General features: G+C 41.6%; 1 protein-coding gene across 1 annotated transcript in view; it reads left to right on the top strand.

Moving 5' to 3' along the window:
• Nucleotides 1-22,756, top strand: part of LOC133458706 (BMP/retinoic acid-inducible neural-specific protein 3-like) — a 124,594-nt gene extending 101,838 nt beyond the window's left edge. The window contains 2 exon segments of the mRNA XM_061738881.1: nucleotides 2,661-2,883; nucleotides 21,388-22,756. Coding sequence (XP_061594865.1) covers nucleotides 2,661-2,883; nucleotides 21,388-22,504 — 1,340 coding nt within the window. The 3' untranslated portion in view covers nucleotides 22,505-22,756.
• The last annotated feature ends 885 nt before the right edge of the window (nucleotides 22,757-23,641 follow it).

Here is a 23,641-nt window from a genome sequence, read left to right as displayed (position 1 = left end):
TAGCATAAAATTTCAAGCCTTTGTACTTTTCTTCTTTAACCAGGCAGAACTAGAACAAACATGAACTCATAGAAACTCTGTGTATGTTTGAGTCTGTGTAAATGTGACAAAACATGCAAAAACAAACATTTTTCCCAAAGAATCACCCAGTGATGTCATGAGATTGACGCGTACGTGGATAAAAGGGATAAAAGAAAAGTAACAGCTCAACGTAGCCTAATGTAGCGGAGTAAGAGTAACAGTTTCTTCTTCACAAATCTACTCAAGTAAAAGTAAAAAGTATAGTGATTCAAAACTACTCCTAAAAGTACAACATTTCCCAAAACTTACTCAAGTAAATGTAACGGAGTAAATGTAACTCGTTACTACCAGCTCTGGCCGTTAGCTGTCTATCTCGCCCGATCTTTATACTTAGCGCTGCCTTTTTCTATTAGCAGTTTCTCTCCCAGTTTGTCCCGCAGCTCTTTGAGATCCAGTGACCCCTGAAAACTGATTCTTTCATTTGAGTCTGACTAAATTAAGTAAATGTAGTTTGAATGAAGTAGCGCAGTGAACATCAACTGACAGCCCGCCGAACCGTCCAATCCGGCCCGCGAATGGATTCTTCTCTGACGGCTCAGGATGTGAATCCTTGACATTTGTTTAGTCTTGTGGTGACGGCGCAGATTATATTCTTTTGCAACAGCAACAGTTTTGTTGCAAATGAGGCATACAGGCGACGCATTTGGGAAGGTTGTCATGATAAATGTGTACTTTTCAATCCATTCATCGTTAAATGATCTGTTTTCCACATCAACTTTTCGTTTCATGGCCTTTGAGAGCCATTTTACCCGAGGAGATTGAGGCAGGATTTATGAAAAAAACCTATAAGTTTTAAGTTTTCTAGTAATGATGTCAGATGAAGCGTTCCAAACCAAAAAGAATGTTTCCTCTAGTGTATCTCTCCTTTGCCTTGAACAGGCTGTGTGCTGCAAAATGTGCTGCAATTCGGTCCCGAATTTCCCGCGCTGTCCTGCAGATGTGACGTCACATGACGCTGCATGTGCGTTCTCCCGTTCTCCCGTGCCAGCTTCACTGTTGGCTGCAGTACCCCCAACGGCCGTCGTGGTGAAGGGTGGCGCTAGAGAGTCTCATTTCTTAAAAGGAGCCTCAAGCTCCTTTAAGAGGCCTTTTCCTGTCACTTCCGTGGTGTTTGTTTGTCAAGTGCTGTATAAATAAAGTTGACTTAACTGAGTTGAGGCAAAATATCTCTTATCACTCCTGGTGGATGACTGGTTTAGGTCAGGGGTGTTTAACCGGGGGTCCGCGACCCCTAGGGGGGCCGTGGAGGAACTGCAGGGGGTCCTCCAACTTAAAAAGAAATAAAGGCAATTTTAACCAAAATAATTTGTGAGAGTAAAAAAAAAATGTAATTAATAATATGTAGGCTATATATATATATATATATATGTATATATATATATATATATATATATATATATATATATATATATATATATATATATATGATTGAAAAAACTCCATTAACATGCGATAATAATCTACTTTTGACAATAACTATTTAGTCTACAACTCTACATAAATGACTCCCATGATGTGAGTCATGTGACTAATGTCAACTTTAGAGCGGAAAAACGAGCTAGCTGTTTGAGTTTGAGTTTATTTCGATCAGCAATCATTGAAAAATGTCCATCCAACAAAACAAGAAAAGGTACATAAGTCTGACCGAAAGGGTTAGGGCTGAAGCTAACGAGCTTATAGATGCCCTAACCTTTATACCATCAAATTATAGCACGTATCTACAGTACACACACATACACATTGATACATTCATGCATCTACACCCATATACAGTGCACATACTCATATACACATAGATTTTCACACGTACACACATACCTACCACCTATACATATAAATACACATACACAGCTAATACCAAACATAATACCAGAGATTCAGTTCAATTTCCCCCTAAATCGTGATTATATACCATCATGTCTATACATATCCAGAGTATTGTTTTTAAATTATTTTTTGAATTGCGCAATATTTTTACTTTCTTTGATCTTGTCAGGTAACTGATTCCACAGCTTCACCCCATGGACAGATACACACATGATTTTCCGAGTAGTATGTAAAATCGGTTGTTTGAAATTCCATCTCCCTCTATTTAAGAAAAGAAAAATTGTTGCGAAATTGACTTGGCTATTTCATATTTAACGCTAGTTAGACCTGATGGATAAATCTGTGACAATAACGAAGCCTAAAGCTGGAGATTGTAACGTTACAGCTCGGCTTAACCAAAATTTCATCAACCATAAACACATGTAGCTAATAACCCAGTCAGGAATTGGTTAATAAGGTGATATTGGCAGAAAAAAACACATTCAAAAGTTATTATAAGCCAGGCTTAAACTTGACACATTAAAAAAAAAAAGGGGAAAAACTAAGAATTCCATGCGGGGGTCCCTGCTCTGTTTTTCTCTCATCCAAGAGGTCCCTGGGCTAAAAAAGATTGAAGACCCCCGGTATAGGTGATAGGAAACTGACTCATAAAGGTTAAAAATGCCTTCAGTTTTGTAATGAAATGGAAAAAAATGCTGGGGAAGCTTTCATCTTATATTTCTTGCATTTTTCCTCATTTTTCTCCCTTCTAGATGAGTTTCAGAACTTTGTTCGGAGGCTTCCCACTTTCTATGCGCTGAACACATCTGCCATCCAGTATTTCTGGAAGATGGAGCCGACTATTCACCAGCGCTACAAGCAGCTGGAGCTCGGCACCCAGCAGCTCCTGAGCAAAGCGCGGCGCATTGTCAAGAAGCTCTTCACCCTCAGCAAGAGGTGCCAGAGTCAGCCCAAGATCGTTATGCTGAGGGAGAGGTGAGAAACGTTTCCCCGCTGACCTTTTCCTTGACACAGATGTGGAAGTGCGATAACAAAGCACTACATACAACCCACTTTGTGCACATTGTTTTCTTATCGCCTGAACTACACACACCATGCGAATACACACAAAACACGAACGCCGGGGACTTTGATATTCAGCGGAGGTCCTGCTAAAGTGAGCTGCAGTGTCACGTCTAATTACTTAGCAGCACCATCAGGTAAACTCACCGCTTTTTTTTTACAGCCAGGAAACCGAAGCTCCCCCTCCTATATAATACGATTTTGTAGTGTTTGAAAGAATTATGCAAAATGTGTGAGATTTTCCTCTTGGCTAACTAAATCATATACAAATGTTTTCCATGGATCTTCTGATCATTCGTCTGCAAGGCAGGGTTATGAGAAAGAAATGTGATTATATGACTGCAGCTGATGCATGCGCTTTACTTTTTCTCTCTAGGAGCCACAGTCTCATTTCCCGCACCTCCATTTTCCTTTTAAATCCACTATAACTGAGTATTTTTCACCGATACATTCTTATATGTACATGCTTAAAATGTATTTCTAACCTCAGAGTTGGTACAAGTTTGTGGAACGAATTTGATTCTGTTTTAGAGGGTAAAGTTGGTGTGCTCATGTTCTATCTATCTATCTATCTATCTATCTATCTATCTATCTATCTATCTATCTATCTATCTATCTATCTATCTATCTATCTATCTATCTATCTATCTATCTATCTATCTATCTATCTATCTATCTATCTATCTATCTATCTATCTATCTATCTATCTATGTGATAGATGGCTTGCCACTTCTCTCTACAGGAATTGGTCGACGACCACCAATGTCCGTTTGGTTAGCCGGCCTGCAGTTTATGGCTCCGGGTCTAGAAGTATCTCAGGATCTTTGTTCTTTAATTCTCTACCACACTCTGAGATATATCCCACCTTAACTTTGGTACTTCCAACCTGTCTACTCATGTAGACTATAACTGCTACACGGTTGTGTCGTTCCATGTACAGTATGTCATACCTGCCGGCATCTTGCATCAAGCTATTATGTGCTGGTTTGTCTCATCTTTACACAGTCTGCAGCTGGGGTCTAGGGGTCTGGTGAAGTAGGCAGTAGGCACTGGTGTCTGTTGTACCTGGGGTCTTGTTTGGTTTGGTAGACACTGGTCTCTGTTGTATATTGGGTTTTGACTGGTGTGGTAGACCCTGGTCTCTGTTGTATCTGGTGTCTTGTCTGGTGCGGTAGACCCTGGTCTCTGTTGTACCTGCGATCTTGTCTGGTGGGATAGACCCTGGCCTCTGTTGTATCTGGGGTCTAGTTTGGTTTGGTAGACCCTGGTCTCTGTTGTATCTGGGGTCTTGTCTGGTGTGATAAACCCTGGTCTCTGGTGTATCTGGTGTCTTGTTTGGTGTGATAGACCCTGGTCTCTGGTGTATCTGGGGTCTTGTCTGGTGAGGTAGACCCTGGTCTCTGTTGTATCTGGGGTCTTGTTTGGTAGACACTGGTATCTGTTGTATCTGGGGTCTTGTTTGGTGTGGTAGACCCTGGTCTCTGTTGTACCTGGGGTCTTGTTTGGTAGACACTGGTATCTGTTGTATCTGGGGTCTTGTTTGGTATGATAGACCCTGGTCTCTGTTGTACCTGGGGTCTTGTTTGGTGAAGTAGACCCTGGTCTCTGTTGTAGCTGGGGTCTTGTTTGGTAGACACTGGTATCTGTTGTATCTGGGGTCTTGTTTGGTGTGATAGACCCTGGTCTCTGTTGTACCTGGGGTCTTGTTTGGTAGACCCTGGTCTCTGTTGTATCTGGGGTCTTGTCTGGTGAGGTAGACCCTGGTCTCTGTTGTATCTGGGGTCTTGTTTGGTAGACACTGGTATCTGTTGTATCTGGGGTCTTGTTTGGTGTGATAGACCCTGGTCTCAGTTGTATCTGGGGTCTTGTTTGGTGTGATATACACTGGTCTCTGTTGTATCTGGGAGATACATGTCATGGTTTGTCCTTCTTCTCCATGATGGTTCCTTCTCCATGTCTTCTTGCTCACTGGATTTCCGGTGTCTGAGACATTCACTTAACAGTTTATCCTTAGGGGCCATCTTCATGAATTATTTCAGGATCTTTGTTGTTTAATTTTGGATGGTAGCTTTGAAACTCACTAATCCGCCGCGTGTAGAGCCTCATGGTGTTGGATTTGGGATGAAATACTCTGTGTCGCAGTTCTTGGGATTATCTCTTCCAATTTTATTTTGAATGCCTTGTGTTATAGTTCTGTCCTGACGTCCCATGTTCCCATCTGCCATGATTGTCTGCACCTCTGTCTCGTCAACTCATGTGTATGTCTTGTCTTGCCTCCCCTTGTTCCCTGCTGGTCCATGCTGTTTTCTCCGACCTGTTTCTTGTCATGCAGTGTCATCCAAATGAAAACAAGAGCACAAACTTTTCCAAAACCAGACACTAAGTTTGTTTTTGGAACCTGCTCAGGAGCGTTTTGTTTGGAAGTCCTGCCACCTCTGTCTCACAAACTTTCCTTCTCTTGGCACCAGTTTCTTTCCGAGGACAGTTTACTACAGTATACCAGTGAAGTACCTGATCGCTGGCAGGGCATGTGTGTTGATGAGCCGGACTTCACCCTTGTGCTGTCTCCGGGTCAAGGAGGGAGGAAGGGAAGAAGGGAAGAAGGGAAGAAGGAAGGAAGGAAGGAAGGAAGGAAGGAAGGAAGGAAGGAAGGAAGGAAGGAAGGAAGGAAGGAAGGAAGGAAGGAAGGAAGGAAGGAAGGAAGGAAGGAAGGAAGGAAGGAAGGAAGGGAGGAAGGAAGGAAGGAAGGGAGGAAAGAAGGATGGAAGAAAAGAAGGAAGGAAGGTAGAAAGAAAAGAAGGAAGGAAGGGAGAAAAGAAGGAAGGAAGGAAAGAAGAGAGGAAATAAGGAAGGAAGGAAGGAAGGAATGGAGAAAAGAAAGAAGGAAGGAAGGAAGGAAGGAAGGAAGAGAGGAAGGAAGGAAGGAAGGAATAAAGGGAGGAAAGAAGGAAGGAAGGAATAAAGGGAGGAAAGAAGGAAGGAAGGAATAAAGGGAGGAAAGAAGGAAGGAAGGGAGACAAGAAGGAAGGACGGAAAGAAGAGAGGAAAGAAGGAAGGAAGGAATGGAGAAAGGAAGGGAAGAAGGAAGGAAGGAAGGAAGGAAGGAAGGAAGGAAGGAAGGAAGGAAGGAAGGAAGGAAGGAAGGAAGGAAGGAAGGAAGGAAGGAAGGAAGGAAGGAAGGAAAGGAGAAAACAAGGAAAGAATGTACGAGGGGAGAAAAGAAGGAAGGGAGGAAAGAAAGAAGGAAAGGAGAAAAGAAGGAAGGGAAGAAGCAAGGAAAGAGCAGGAGGAAAGAAGGAACAGGAGAATTAGGTCATTTTGACCCGAAGACAGTACAAGGGTTAATATATTGTATTAGAAGTACTTTAGCTCTGGTCTCCTTTTCAGCACCTACAGTATATTGGTCCTGTTTTCACCTGGTTTTAAAATGTCTTCTAAGTGACCCAATCACAAGTTTACAGGCCCTGGACCAACTCCAAACCTCCAAACCTCATCTGGAAGTGGTTTGGGCCACATGTGACCAGATGCTTTCAGCGTTGTAACACATAACTGATGTCTCGGGCGTAGGAGGAAGGATGTCTTCATTTGCAAAGCAACAGCTTTATATTAAAGTGTGAAACAACAAGTAGGAGTCACAGCAACTGACATCAAAACAAAACCAGAGCATCAACATCTGTGTCGTTTTCATTTGCCTTGTAACTCTTTTTTCATACATCCCATTTTTATTTCCCTCTGCCTGAAGCCTTTTATTATAGTTTGTGTTTTTGGATGTTTCCTCATTGCCATTACTGTTTTATATGTACAGTACATCTGTTAAACACGCCTTTGGGGTGGGGGGGGGCACTCTGATAGACAAGAAGGTGTTTTTTTGTCTGTGCTTCAAATAGATTCAGCTAATTACTGCCTTGCACAGGTGTAAAATAACAATGCATGTGGTCCTTGCAGATGGAAATCATGTACCTGTTTATGTGCATATAGGGCAGGGGAGGAAGATCTGAGAGCGTGTCGTCTCTCCAGACGTGTGCAGACATATGTCGGCACCAGGTGTGAACAGATGTGCGAAGAGCTGCCCACTTGTGAACAGGATCACTCAGGACAGGCTTTGATACCAGACATAAACACAGCCATTATCTGCTTGTTTTCTTTTTACGAGTGTTAGGGCCATGCAGGAGAAACAATATTTGAGAGGGGAAGATTTTTTTTTTATTGTGCACTTCGAGAAAAAAGACGAAATGTCGAGATTAATGTTGAAATTACGGAAAAGTATTAGGGCTAGGCAAGAGAAAAAAAAATTTAGAGTTGAAGATTTTTTTTATTGTGCAGTTCGAGAAAAAAGTCGAAATTTCACCTTTTTTCTCAACATTTGGACTTTTTTCTCAACATTTCGACTTTTTTCTCGAAATTGTACTTCAACATTAATCTCGACTTTTCGACTTTTCTCTCGACATTTGGACTTTTTTCTTAAAATTTTGATTTTTTTCTCACCATTTCGACCTTTTTCTCAACATTTCGACTTTTTTCTCGACATTTCAACTTTTTTCTCAACATTTCGACTTTTTTCTCGACATTTCAACTTTTTTCTCAACATTTCGACTTTATTGACGAAATTTGAACTTTTTTCTCACATGCACTGCTCACATGCACTGTATGTTATAGTCTCAGAAGGTTGACTTTATTCTCGAAACTTCGCCCTTTTTTTCAACATTTCAACTTTATTCACGTAATTTTGACTCTTTTCTCAACTGACTCTTTTCTCAACATTTCAAGTTCTTTTTTCTCGAAATTGTACTTCAACATTAATCTCGACATTTCGACTTTTTTCTCAACATTTCAACTTTTTTCTCGAAGTGCATAATGAAAAAAAAATCTTCCTCTAAAATATTACTTTTATTTTTCTCCTGCCTGGCCCTAATACTCTTCCGTACCTTTTAGACCACTTGCTTACTTATTAATTATTTTTATTTTATCTATCAATCTAACAGAAATAGGAACAATATACATTTCGTATCATATAGCCAAAGACTGGGGACAATGAACTCATTTCATTTTCATTTCATTTTATTCTTTATTTCATTCAAAGAATAAAACAAACAATTCAATACAAATACAAACACAAATGTTCATTAATTGTGAATGAAAAGGGAGCAGAAAGAAGAAGAATCTTATCTAATCTGCCCCTTTTCCAGGAAATAAATTCACAAATAACATAAATAAAAAAAAAATAAAAAAAAACTCAGTGTGTACTTTGCATTTTTTCTTTTTCCAAATTAGCAGCGGCGACTGCGTTCACTCCCCGCTGTTAGGAAGCTGTTTGGAGACCATATCATGTGGATTTCCTACCGAGTTACCCTTTCAAGAGATGAGTGGCAGTAGCTGGCCTTGTTCATTCTGACAGAAGTGAATGTGAGCGCTGGTTTTGACCAGAACTTTCACTCTCTCATCTCCAAAGGAAATATTTGACCCATTTTTTCCCCAAGCCCTGTATCTTCAGATCGTTATATATCACTGAACTGACATTTCAAGACCAAATAAAGCAGAAAGTTAATTGCCAGGCCTGTTTGTCACTCAGCACTCTAACTGAAATGTCTGAAACTTATCAAATATACAGTAGCTGAGGTGTGTGTACATTTTGATATTTACTCATTAGCTCACTTTTCCCTGCAATGAAGCTCTAAAAGGTGTCGATGAAGCAAACATCCTTTTTTCTGTTCTAGGTTTCTTTAGATCAGGGGTCGGCAACCCGCGGCTCTTTAGCGCCGCCCTGGTGGCTCCTGGAGCTTTTTCAAAAATGTTTGACCTTTTTTTTTCCTTTTTTTCCTTTTTTTCTTCTTTTTTTTCTCTTTTTTACTCCTTTTTTGTTCTTTATCCTTTTTTCTTCTTTTTTTCTTCTTTTTTCCTTTTTTATTTTTTCTTCTTTTTTCCCTTTTTTTCTTTTTCTTTTTTCCTTTCCTTTTTAATCTCGACATTTTGACTTTTCTCGAGATTGTACTTCAACATTAATCTCGACATCTCAACTTTTTTCGCAAAATTTTCACTTTTTTCTCGACATTTCAACTTTTTTCTCAAGATTGTACTTCAACATTAATCTTGACATTTCGACTTTTCTCTCGAAATTTCGCAATTTTTCTCGACATTTCGACTTTTTTCTCGACATTTCGACATTTTTATCGAGAATTTCAACATTTTTCTCGAAGTGCATAATGAAAAAATAAATCTCCCTTAGTTCTGACTAATATAGAAACATGCAGCATGTGTTGACTTCATTCTAAGGCTGATACAAGACTTTTCATTTTTTGCGGCTCCAGACATATTTGTGTTTTGTGTTTTCGGTCCAATACGGCTCTTTCAACATTTTGGGCTGCCCACCCCTGCTTTAGATAAAAGCTAAATGCAATGTCAGGAAATATGGAAATATATGTTTAAAGTAGGGCTGTGCGATTAATCGATTTTAAATCTAAATCGGATTTATAAATCAAAATCGATGTTAAAAAAGGAAAATCGGAAAATGGATTTTCCTTTTTTGCAGCTGGCTGCATTACAGACAGAGCTCGTCTAGTCATCTTTGTTTGGTCAAGAAAATTGTAAATGTTGTCACTTTACTAAACTCAAGGAGGATTTACAGTATCTTTCAATTGCACTTCATTCCCGATAGGGAAATTTCTTTGCTATTTTTCTTTAAAAATAAAGATAAAATATTTGAAACAATTTATTCCATTGTGTTTTGTAGTTTTACCAAAAAAATCGAAATCGAAATCGAAAATCGAGTTTTCAGAGAAAAAAATCGGGATTTTATTTTTGTCCAAAATCGCCCAGCCCTAGTTTAAAGGCTAGTAAATCTTCCCTTCAGTGCGTAAATCACATTGATCCAGGGAGAAGAAATAGCGGCGTATAAGAGGTCGATACGAGAGAGAGACCGGGCCACAGTCGCATGTGTAACACGGTGCTGCGTAGTTAACTCAATATTTTTCAGCTTCTGAACTCGACACATTCTGGGTGATGAGAGAACGATGTGCTGAGAGAAAACGCTTTACTGGATGTTTGGGATACCACTGTGATATAACCTGGTTCCCTGGAAACAATCCGACGGAGGCGTCTTCGGCTCCTCTGCATTCCATCAAGTTTCCTCTGCATCAACATCCTTTAATAATGCAGCACACTTGTATCCATTTTTTAATAATCCTTATCACAATTAAAAATGCACATATTCCTCATTGTATCCTAAAAGATGAATACATTTTTTTACCTCCTTCTATTTCACCATGTCTCTTCATATTACATAATAACCCAGTTTATGGAGGATAACACCCCCCCCTTTTTATATATTTATATAAAACGGAATATTCATGCTTGTCTCTTGGCATTATTCACGTACTGAAGCATCATGGTCTGTCTGTCTGTCAGATGAAGACAAAGCAAACAGAATTATACTGTAGGCACTGGAAATGAGGACGGTGTTTTAGCCGCACTTTCCAGGGGGAACGGTGTCAGAACAGCGACGATGATGGAGCTGCTGCCTTTTTTTTTTGCACTTTTATTTGTGGTACATCAATCAATGAGCTTTTAATGGCTGAAAAATAAAGTGCATCTTCTGCAGAGGAGAGGGTTTTGTTCCCCCCGCTGTAAATTGAATCCGAGGCAGACGGAAGTTTGTGCGTGTGACATTGACGTGTGTGAAAACGAGCTGACAGACAATGAACAGATTGCAGAGCGAAGGCGCGGCTTCTCTTTGGCCCGCACTCCACGCTGCGTCTCCATGACACTTTACATGTCCTGCTGACAGGAGTCGCTATACGACGGCGAGGCGGCTTCTTCCCTCTCGCTGTGCACAGTCTGCATTCTGGGCGGTGAGATATGCACAACTGACTCACACTGATGAATTTCTGGAAGTCTGAGTACAGTTAAGACTGTTAATATCTTACACCGGCTGTCGGCTGACGATAAATCACCACTTTCTAAATTTGATGGCTTGAGACATATTTTTTGGGGGGATTTTTCATTTTCCTTTTTAATAACACCGCCGACGCTCAGTGGTGCTGTGATGCTGGAACGCCAGAGCTGTGAAGTGCTGCTGGGAAAAAAAAAAAAAGATGTGAAATTAACATCCACCGCGACCAAAGGCTCGGTTTGACTTCACATGATTTCATTTTAGAGATTTGGAATCCTGTTTGGTAGTGTACCACAAATTAGAAATAAAAAGACAATACGGTGCTGATCAATAACACCAGTTTAAAATTGTAGTATCGAATATATGACCTCCTTCTACGCAACATTATGTCTGGGTAGTTAGTTTTGTTTTCATATCTTTGTTTATTATGATATGTAAGGAAGAGTATTAGAGCCTGTGAGGGACCGGAGCGGCCTCCCCTCGTAAAAGGGGATAAGGCAACCTGGACCTGGGTGATGAGGTGGAAAAGAGAACACGCAGAGCGTGGAATGCCAAAAAAAAGGCTTTTTATTTTATGTAAAAAACACGAAGACATACAGGCGGAGGGCAAAATCAGAATTAAAAGAAATGGCACATTGAGCATAGCCTCACATCAAGCTACCTCCACTCAGCAGACCCCTTTTCTGGTATGCAGCCGCTGTTTATGAAGCCAGGCAGGGTGGAGAGGTTGATTGGACACAGGTGTGCCACAATCAGCAGAACCAGGTACACCTGTGTGCTGCCCCCCCGCAGACCACGCCCAATCCTCCACTCTGCCACACACATATTTAAAAAGTCTGGTGACGGTGAGAAGGGAAGGGGTTGCTCACTTTCTCACAGGGCCATGCAGGAGAAAAAATATTTGAGAGGGGAAGATTTTTTTTTATTGTGCACTTCGAGAAAAAAGTCGAAATTTCAAGAAGAAATTTGAAATGTCGAGATTAATGTTGAAATGCAGTTTTGAGAAAAACGTTGAAATACTTCAATATTATTCTCGCCATTTCGACTTTTTTCTCGAAATTGTACTTCAACATTAATCTCGACATTTCGACTTTTTTCTCGACATTTCGACTTTTTTCTCGAAGTGCGTAATGAAAAAAAAATCTTCCTCCTCTACAATATTATTTCTATTTTTCTCCTGTCTGGCCCTAATACTCTTCCGTAGACATTTGAAACAAAGTTTGGTGGATGTTTTTCTTCCTGATTTTGTGCTACGGCTCATTTTTGTGTCGTCTAACTTAAAGGCATTTGGTGTCATGAAATATGTGAACCGTGTGTGAAATGGGCAGCTAGGATATCTTCACTTTGACATTTTGGCCTTTTTATCAAAGGTTTCCTGAACTCTTAATGGAATGTCTGCTTTGCTCTAAATATCACAGGGATACAAACATCACCGGCATGTTTTTACAGGGACTTTGACTCCACCCCTTCCCTGTGCTTTAAAACTGCTGTTAAAACTTTTGTGCCATCTATTTTCAAGATATAAACATTTAGCATAACCTGAATTTGAGTGGAAAGGAAAATAAGTGAGCTACACCATCTTACCCTGATCTGGGTCTGTGATGTCAGTCCCTGCAGAGCTGAAACAATTGCAGCAGACAAGGAGGTGGCCAAACCGAACAGGAAGTCGGCCATTTTGAACATTTTGAATTAATCGCGTAATTTTGGCACAATTTATGCCATTCCTTCGGCAGTTAATACGGCCCGAACCGTAACGTGCACCCAGGTGTGTTATACATCAAAATGTGCATCTCCATCCTGCGACGACGCGCATTACTTTTCTCTTTCAAAAGTGTTACCGTGGCGACGCTAGACGCCAAAAAGCGCGCCCACCCTTCATGTGATTGGTCCATATTTGATAGTTCCCCAAAAGTCACCAAATTTTGCACGCAAGCCAGGCCTGGCGATAAATTTGATATTTCATGGTTTGCATTAATGGGCGTGGCAAAATGGCTCAACAGCGCCCCCTAGAATACTTTTCTCTGCCATAACTTTTGAATAGTTTGACATAAAGACTCGTGGCTGGTGCCATCGGACTCGGTATTGAGTCCTTGACCTTCATTGGCCGGAATTAGCCCCACCCCTTCTTTTTTTTTTTAAAGATTTTTTTGGGGCTCTAGTGGCCCTTTATTCAAGTTGCAAATAGGAAGGGGGTAGAGAGAGAGAATGGGGATGACAGGCAGCAAAGGTGCGCAAGCCGGGATTCGAACCTGCGACAGCTGCAGGAGGACTGTAGCCTCAGTATATGAGTCGCTGCTTAACCCACTGCGCCACCGAGCGGCCCAGCCCCGCCCCTTCTTCTGATTGGTCAATATTTGATAGTCCTTATTTTCTGGCATAACTTTTGAATGGTTTGACATAAAGACTCTTGGGTGGTGTCATCGGACATGGTTTTGAGTCCTAGACCATAATTGGTGCAAATTAGCCACGCCCCTTCTTCTGATTGGTCAATATTTCATAGTTCCTATTTTCTGCCATAACTTTTGAAGGGTTTCACAGTCGTGGCTGGTGTCGTTTCTGATATGCTGGATTTTTTACTTTTTTTAATGTGTTTTCTCAAATCTTTAAGAAGCATTAGCAAGGAGCTGGTACTTATTGTCTCTCCCAAGGAATGTTAGATAATCATCTAGAAACTCATATCTGGTCAAAGCTTTTCTTTTCTCTTTTAGAATCAGAGAGAAACCCGACTGAGATTTAATGACCCAAAACCCTTTTGTCTTCCATTAAAAGTTAGATCCACGGAGGAATGCAGCCGGATTGTTGTTAAGTTTACTCTCCCCTCCAACATGTGCTGCGGATGGTCAATTATTCAGAAAATGCACAACTGTTTCCGCTAAATTAACTTTGCAGCAGCCCACGACCAAAACACCAGCGGTGCTGATTCGGTTAGAGAAACTAAAATTGTTCCAAAATGTGACAGATGCGGCACAAAAGCGAGTGAGAGACTGATTTACAGAATGATATTCGCGTCGTGCGTCCATCTGCTCCGTGATTCACAAACAATCTCTGGAATTCTGCTTCACAATTACGGAGCGTGTCGGGGAATAAATAACTCTGTCCTTTTTTATGCCCAGTTATTCTGGACAATGATGTTACAGAAACAGTGTTTAAAATCAGAGAACGCTGGCGTCGTACCATCAGGAGCAGACGTGAGCTTTGTTACTCACTAAAAACTCATAAAGAAAAAGACATTGCTGAATTTGTATTCATGTTTCAATTTCTCTTAAATCCTGTTAGTTATTGAAATACGGAAAAGGTCCAACAGAATTTTTGTTCTCCCTTTAGTCCTTTTAAATGTAATTATATTCAGAATAAGGCATATGACATTTGAATCTTAAGTTCTGTGTATTTTTTTTTTATTTATTTATTCTTTATTTCATTCATTAAAAGAAAAACAAAACCGTTTTAATATATATTATAATTACATATAATTAAAACAAATGTATTTTCCTTGAATGAAAGGGAACAGAAAGAAGAATAATCTTATTCTATCTGTCCCTTTTTCCTAACAAATCAAATTTCAGTTAATGTAATTGTTACATCCCTGTAAATTTACTGTTTTTGTTTATTTATTATTTGTGAGTATCTGGTACTGGGGTGCAGAGGTTTGGTTGGGAGGGTATTCCCTGTTGGAGGTGGCCACCACTAAATCACCTGTGAGCTCAGGTCCTCTGGTGTGGGAGGAGTTGGAGCTGCTGCAGGTGTGCTGATGAAGAGCGACGCCCACCTCTACCAGAAGCCAACCAGAGGGAACCTCTCCCCCTACAAAGCTGCTGCTGGAGCAGTGCTCGTTGGCAGTCGTCTCACTCAAACCCATGTGTGAAGACGTGCTGTCCATCCTGGATGTTGTGTGAGCTTTGGGGCCAAATGTTTGGTTTCCCTCAGCCTTTCTGCCCTTAAGTTTGGTTCCTGCTAAATCTTGTTTGTTGAAGCACTTGTGAATGGAAGCAGTAAGAAAAATACTAGATGGCTCCAACGCCTGACTATGTAAAAGCCTAATTTTTTTGAGGATTGAGTTAGAATAGTCAGTTTAGTATAGGTAATTTTGTTGTACTTTTGTTTTTGTTAAAGGTTAGGTTTAGTTAGTGGATTTATTATTTTAAGGTTAGGGTCCAGTTCTTATGCTTGTTTCTTTGGTTTACGTTGGAGTCATTTTCTTTATATAAACTTTAGTTCTTTGGGTTTAATTTGTAAACTGCTTCCCATCACCATTGTAAATAGTCACTTGCATCATTTTTTTTTCAACCTGAACAAAAGAACCATTGGGTCAAAAATAAAACATATCTTTACTTGCAAAACATGCCTTTCATTTGCGGATTCTGTGATCCCTAGTAGCAGAGTACGTAATATGGGGGCTCGTCTATTTTAAAAGGCATGGTTGGTGAGTAAGGTTGTGTTTTGTTTTTTTCTATTTGGCAAGGTAAGACTTGTAAACGCTTTTTTGTGGGTTAAAGGCAGAAATGGTGGTCTTTGATTTGGAGGATTTTGTGGGTGATCCCACCATTGGCAAATTTGAAGCTTGTCGCAAAGATGACTTAATAGTCATTGCGAATAACTACGGGATTGTAGTGAATGAGGCCTTGGTAAAACGGAAAATTAAGGATGTGATTTTTGTGAAGCTGGTGGACATGGGGGTACTGGTGGTTCCGGCAGTGGTTGAGCAGGAGGAGGAGAAGGAGGAGAAGGCCGAGACGGGGGCGAATGTGGCGCTAAGAGGTGATGCAGAGGATAGGCCCGAATTGGGAGGTACAGTGGAGCCCGAAAAAGTCGTGGCAGCGGCGGCAACACTGACTCAAAGCATGCGCCCTAGCCAGAGAGTTTTTGAGTGATTCTCAAAAAGAGATGAAAGAGCACTATGATAAGGCCACTGTTGCGCGCTCTTTCTCTCCAGGAGACCAGGTGTTAGTGCTGCTGCCTATCCCTGGCTCCGCTTTGTCATCCCGTTTCTCTGGGCCACATGTGATCCTGGAGAAGATTAGCGACACTAATTATGTGATTGGCACTCCCGACAGAAGGCGTAAGAGCCGTGTCTGTCACGTGAACATGTTGAAACCATTCCATGTTAGAGAGGTAGGGTTATTAGCGGCAGAGCCTGTAACCACCTCTATTGGTTCTAATGTTCGGGGTGAATCTGATTCGCAGGTGCCAGAGGATGATGGGTTAAGGTTGCGTGCGTTTCCCACACAACATCCTCGGTTATGCAACTCGGAAATGATTGCCAAATTGCCAGATCACTTAAGTCACTTACTTCCCGAACACCGGAGTGATGTTGTCCAGCTAGTTGCCGATTTTCCTGTAATATTTGGGGATGTTCCTACTCGCACTACTGTGCTAGAGCATGATATTGACGTGGGGCGCGCCAGGCCTATTAAACAGCACGCGTACCGCGTCAATCCCACCAAACGAGCGCTCATGAAAAAAGAGGTGGAGTATTTGATCTCAAATGGTTTAGCGCGGTCGAGTTCGAGTCCGTGGAGCTCTCCCTGTCTATTACAGGCTAAATCAGACGGCAGCCCTAGGTTTTGTACTGATTACAGGAAGGTTAACGCAGTCACTGTGCAAGATTCTTATCCTCTCCCTAGAATGGAAGACTGTGTGGATAACTTGGGTTCTGCTGCATTTGTGACTAAGTTAGACTTGCTTAAGGGTTACTGGCAGGTGCCATTAACGCGCCGTGCTTCTGAAATATCTGCTTTTGTTACTCCTGATCATTTCATGCAGTATGACGTCATGGCCTTTGGTATGTGCAACGCACCGGCCACTTTTCAGAGGCTCGTTAACATTGTGTTGGAGGGGGTGCCCAACTGCAATGCTTATTTAGACGATCTAATTGTGTATTCTGGGGACTGGGCGGAGCACATTAAACTCCTCAGAATTGTGTTCGAGCGTTTAGCGAAAGCCTCTTTGACTCTGAATTTGGCTAAATATGAGTTTGGTAGGGCTACAGTCACTTACCTAGGCAAAGAAGTGGGGCAAGGACAAGTTCGGCCTGTTGAGGCTAAGGTTGCTGCTATTTCCGCCTACCCCGCTCCTACCACTCGGCGTGGCTTACGCCAGTTTTTAGGCGCAGCGGGCTACTACAGGTCTTTCTGTGCCAACTTCGCCACCGTTGCCCACCCCTTGACCAGTCTGTTAAGTCCGAAAAGGGCATTTATCTGGTCTCCTCAGTGTCAACATGCATTTGAGTCCATTAAATCTCTCCTGTGCAGTGCGCCCGTGTTGGCTGCTCCTGACTTCTCCCGTCCCTTTTCTCTAGAGGTGGATGCCAGTGGGGTGGGAGCTGGAGCTGTGCTGCTGCAAGAGTCTGTGAGTGGGGTCAATCATCCTGTCTGTTACTTCTCACGAAAATTCAACAAACATCAGGTGAATTATTCGACCATTGAGAAGGAGGCGCTGGCTATGTTACTTGCGCTGCAATACTTCGAGGTGTATGTTGGGTCAAGTCCGCTGCCAGTTGTCTGTTACACCGACCACAACCCTCTAGTATTTTTGCAGCGCATGCGTAACCATAACCAACGGCTCATGCGGTGGGCTGTCCTCATTCAGGATTATAATTTGGAAATCCGACACAAGAGGGGAGCAGATAATGTTCTGGCTGATGCCCTATCTCGGGCTTGGTGTTAAATCATGTCAAACATATTTTTGAGGGCATATGTTTGATTTTGAGGGTGGGGGTGTTAATATTACGTACTCTGCTACTAGGGATCACAGAATCCGCAAATGAAAGGCATGTTTTGCAAGTAAAGATATGTTTTATTTTTGACCCAATGGTTCTTTTGTTCAGGTTGAAAAAAAAATGATGCAAGTGACTATTTACAATGGTGATGGGAAGCAGTTTACAAATTAAACCCAAAGAACTAAAGTTTATATAAAGAAAATGACTCCAACGTAAACCAAAGAAACAAGCATAAGAACTGGACCCTAACCTTAAAATAATAAATCCACTAACTAAACCTAACCTTTAACAAAAACAAAAGTACAACAAAATTACCTATACTAAACTGACTATTCTAACTCAATCCTCAAAAAAATTAGGCTTTTACATAGTCAGGCGTTGGAGCCATCTAGTATTTTTCTTACTGCTTCCATTCACAAGTGCTTCAACAAACAAGATTTAGCAGGAACCAAACTTAAGGGCAGAAAGGCTGAGGGAAACCAAACATTTGGCCCCAAAGCTCACACAACATCCAGGATGGACAGCACGTCTTCACACATGGGTTTGAGTGAGACGACTGCCAACGAGCACTGCTCCAGCAGCAGCTTTGTAGGGGGAGAGGTTCCCTCTGGTTGGCTTCTGGTAGAGGTGGGCGTCGCTCTTCATCAGCACACCTGCAGCAGCTCCAACTCCTCCCACACCAGAGGACCTGAGCTCACAGGTGATTTAGTGGTGGCCACCTCCAACAGGGAATACCCTCCCAACCAAACCTCTGCACCCCAGTACCAGATACTCACAAATAATAAATAAACAAAAACAGTAAATTTACAGGGATGTAACAGTAATAATAAAAAAAAACAAAAACAAATTACAAATTACGCAATAAAAAAAACACTTTCCAATAAACATAATTAAAAAAAAAAGTTATAAGATAACACAAAATAGATAGATTCAAAGAAAAAGCTAAAAAGAGAGAGAGAACAAAAAGAAAACCCACCTAACTTAACAATTATCATGATATTTCTTCATCAAACTGGCTTCTATTATTCTTTTAAATGTAATGTTTGATTTTCATTCTTTGGCATTTTGATTAAATACGTTGACAAGGTGTAATTTCCAGGGGGATTCGATCAAAATATTTCTGGATACAAATGGATTTGGCCACATTTTCCGACAGCAACATCTGAAACTCTAGTTTGACTGCTGTTCTTCTATGACGACCTATATTTATATAGAGGGAAGGTTCAGCCAGACGCCCTAAATCACAGTAATTAGACAGATTCATGCATGCACCTCCGAGTGCAGGATGTGTCATCAAAAGTTTGCTGATGTTTTACAAGAATAGAAGTTTCCTTTTATAAGGGCAGCGTGGTCGTTTTGGAGCAAACGTCATTGCTACCGCGTCCAGGTCGACGTGACTGTGACACGGCGCGGGACGGATGAGACTGAATGGATGTTTGTTCAGTTTTTAATTCTAAGTGACTATGTTTACATGCAGTCAATAATATATTATATCATATATCATAATATTCCGGTTACTGAAACATTTGGAATATTCCGTTTCCATGCGTGAGCAAACAGGGTTATCCCTGTTTACATGGTGATTTATCATTCAGGATATCTGGATCAAACCAGCGACGCACGGAGAACGTGATGACGCAATTCTCGTCATTTCCGTTTCTTCTTCCTGTATCCAAATTCAAAACAAATGCTGCTTCGTGCAACTTTTCTCTCACCTTCTTGTAAATCTTCTATCCCGGTACTTTCTACCGTCTACAAATGCAGAAATGTTCATATCCTTCATTACATTTATGAAGTGATTAGTCTCCTCCTGGTCTTGGTTTCTCCGTGTTTATAAGAACTTCCTGGACTCAAAAGACCAGGATTCCTTGTGAACAGAACATGTGCAGAAAACAAATTCCTGTTCCGTTTGATGGGGATATTCCGTTTGGCGTTTACATGACCCAATATTCAGTTTTAAAAGGAGTAACCCAGGGGTCATATTCAGGTTTTTAAAAACCTGAATATGAGCAAATTCGGGTTATTCAAAGGGGTTATTGGTGTTTACATGGCCGTGCAAATTCGGGTTATTGCCAATATTCGGGTTTTAAAAGGGTTATTGATGCATGGAAACGCAGTAAGAGTCATATTTGGCCAAAACCAAAGGCAGCATTCCTGCAGAACCCCCTGGTGTCACCATGTCGGCGGAAGCGCGTTGATTTGAATTGTTTTGCATCCACAGGCCTTGAGCCTCTCAGGTGACTCGCTGTCACCGAGTGAAGCACGAGGCCTTTTGCATATGAGAGTATTCTGGAGGCCGCTGTTGAGGCCATGTGTGCAACAGCTCCAGCTTTATAGAGATTGGTTCAGGAAACAGGAGTGTGATCATGAACACACCTGCAAATCTGCATCAGAATGAGTCAAAAGTAAAATAATGAAGCTTTTGGAGCAGCAGCCAAGCCAGAGTACAACCAGCAAACCAGTGGAAATGTCAGTTAGACCTTAAGAGAGTCGAGCGAATGACCACAGTATGGTTTGATTTGATTGATTTGATGAAGGAGAAACTGTTGAGCTGTTACTTTTCTTTTATCCCTTTTATCCGCGTACGAGTCAATCTCATGACATCACTGGGTGATTCTTTCGGGAAAAATGTTTGTTTTTGCATGTTTTGTCACATAAACACAGACTCAAACACACACAGAGTTTCTATGAGTTCATGTTTGTTCTAGTTCTGCCTGGTTAAAAAAGAAAAGTACAAAGGCTTGAAATTTTGTACTACTTGTGCTTAAATTATTTTTTATTCTGTTATTATTTTCTTTATTTTATTATTTAATAAAGTACTTGAATTTACTTTAAGATTATTTAAATTTAAGCTATTTTATTTTTTATTATTCTTTATTTATTTTATTGATTTAATTTGCCTGAAGATGATTATTTTGTACTTTTGTCTGTTTGAATGGTTGTGTTAAAAAATAAATCAGACGTTACTCAACAGTTACTCAGTACTTGAGTAGTTTTTTCACCAAGTACTTTTTTACTTTTACTCAAGTAATTATTTGGATGACTACTTTTTACTTCTACTTGAGTCATATTATTCTGAAGTAACAGAGCTGCTGTCAGCCAAATGTCTTTGATGTTATCAGGCGGCTCGATACAGTTCTGAAAACAGGGGTCCACATGTGTTCGTGGGAGAGGGGGGGGTAAGTATTAGTGGGGACAGAGTCACCTTGCTTACATTCCACCAGGAAGATTGTGACCAGAGCGATCGGCCAAAAACCGCCCTGTCAAGGCCAGATTATAGGATCAACAATTACATTGCAAAAACAGGCAGCCTCAGTAATTTTCCGTCTGCCTTTTAGTCTCTGGTTCATCAATGGCGACTCCAATCAGATGAATTTGTGATCAATTTCCGCCAAGCCGAGCTTCCAACTTCTCCAAGGTCTTTTCCATCTTGCCAATGAGCTCAAAGAATGTCAGAAATCAGACAAAATCACCAAGCACAAAGGTTTCCAGTATTTGTAGTAATCCATTGTGTATCAAGCAAAAAATGTCCCATCGGGGCAAGAGGGCTCCCTTGCCCCCTGTCTTCTTGTCGCAAACATATATATATATATATATATATATATATATATATATATATGTATATATATATATATATATATATATATATATATATATATATATATATATATATATATATATAGATCTACTACAATAGGATGATTTTTTATCAGAGAAACACAACAAGGGCTAATTTTATTTCTGTGAAAAATGAATATTTATTGTGATCCACGTCCACATACCTGACATTCATGTGCTGCGTTGTCTCTGTTGCAGGTTTTTAAGCTACTGGCTGAACTACATCCTGTCCATCATGTACTGCAGCGAGAACAACCACCTGGGCTCGTACCTGGAGGCCACGCGGAGCTGCTCCTGCCCGTACGAGCACCCGCCCTGCCAGGGCCTGATCCCCTGCACCGTGGGCGAGGGCACGGCCTGCGCCTCCTGCTCCTACGAGAACCGCTCGCGCTGCGCCACCTGCAACCAGGGCTACATGCTGAGCCAGGGCTTGTGCCGCAACGAGGTGCCCGACTCCACCGACCACTACATCGGCTTCGAGACCGACCTGCAGGACGTGGAGCTGCGCTTCCTCCTGCAGCGCCGCGACACCCGCATCGGCATCCACGGCATCTTCGTCAGCAACGACGTCCGGCTCAACAACTGGTTCGACCCGTCGTGGAGGAAGAGGATGCTGCTGACGCTGAAGAGTAATAAATACAAGTCCAACCACGTCCACATGTTGCTGGGGATGTCGCTGCAGATCTGCCTTACCAGGAACAGCACGCTCGACCCCATGCTGTCCGTCTACATCAACCCGTTCGGCGGGAGCCACTCGGAGAGCTGGATCATGCCCATCGACCAGAACAACTACCCCGACTGGGAGAGGACTAAACTAGACCTCCCCCACGATTGTTACAACTGGACTTTGACTTTAGGGAACAAGTGGAAAACGTTTTTCGAGACGGTTCACTTTTACCTGCGGAGCCGGATCAGAGGGCCGGCCACCAACGGAAACGGGACCGTGTACTACGAACCGTTGGAGTACCTGGAGCCGGGGCAGAACCTGGGCTACATGAAGATCAACAGCATCCAGGTGTACGGATACAGCATGCACTTCGACCCCGACGCCATCCAGGACTTGATTTTACAGCTGGACTACCCGTACACTCAGGGCTCGCAGGACTCGGCGCTGCTGCAGCTGCTGGAGATCCGGGACCGGGTCAACCGGCTCTCCCCGCCCGGGGCGCAGCCCCTGGACCTGTTCTCCTGCCTGCTGCGGCACCGGCTCAAACTCTCCACCACGGACGTCGCCAGGATCCAGGCGGCGCTGCAGACTTTCAGCGCCAAGCAGCCCAACGCCATGGAATACGAAACGACCAAACTCTGCAGCTAATCAGCGGGCGGCCCGGCCCACGGGTGCAGATGGAGCCGCATGGAGCCAAATCAAGGCCAAAAGTTTTGCTTATTTGAAAATAAAATTTGAACCTGAAAATTCAAGTTTTGATCATGAACTTATTTTTTTTACAGTTTAAATTTTTTTTTTTTTCAGTATCACATCTTTTTTTCAGTTTCAGATCTTTTTTTTTTCAGTTTCATACTTTTGGCCCTGATCTGGCATAGGGGGCATGGCATTATGGAGCCAAATCAAGGCCAAAAGTTTTGCTAATTTGAAAAAATAAATTTGAAACTGAAAATTCTTTTTTACAGTTTCAATTTTTTTTTTTTAGTATCAGATCTTTTTTTCAGTTTCAGAACTTTTTATTTCAGTTTCAAATCTTTTTTTCAGTTTCACATCTTTTTTTTCAGTTTCAGATTTTTTTTTTTCAGTTTCACTTCTTTTTTTTCAGTTTCAGATCTTTTTTTCAGTTTCACTTTTTCAGTTTCACATCTTTTTTTTCAGTTTCAATTTTTTTTTTTCAGTTTCAGACTTTTGGCCCTGATCTGGCATAGGGGGCGTGGCATCAATGGTGAGGGGGCGTGGCCTCATGAATGACAGCAGAACAGAGAAGGCGGGGGACGTTCCTCAGTCATGTTGCCTTCAGGAAACGTAGGTTGCAGAAGTTATCAGTAGAAGTTTGATTCAACACTGTATATACACCATATTCACGTGATTGGCAGTGGAAAAAACTGATATTAGTGACACATTTCTCTTTAAAAAGCAGTTTTAGATCGTACTTGGCACCAATCGCAGTATAAAAGCAATAAAATATGCCAGACTGTACAGTTCAACAGCCACACTTTAAAGTTTGACATTTCCCACTTCCACATACTACCTTGAATGCATCGCAGTATCGTTTGCGATGGTGTGCGCTCCGCCAGGGCAAGCTGCTTTTATACTGCGATTGGTGCCATGTACGGTCTACAACAGCTTTTTATACAGAAATGTGTCACTAATATCAGTTTTTTCCACTGCCAATCACGTGAATATAGTGTATATACAGTGTTGAGTCATACTTCTACTGATAACTTCTGCAACCTACGTTTCCTGAAGGCAACATGACTGAGGAACGTCCCCCGCCTTCTCTGTTCT

This window comes from Cololabis saira, chromosome 13 (genome assembly GCF_033807715.1).
Source record: "Cololabis saira isolate AMF1-May2022 chromosome 13, fColSai1.1, whole genome shotgun sequence".
NCBI lineage: Eukaryota > Metazoa > Chordata > Actinopteri > Beloniformes > Belonidae > Cololabis > Cololabis saira.
The sequence above is the reverse complement of the archived record's forward strand: the minus strand, read 5'-3'. Positions and strand labels throughout refer to the sequence as shown.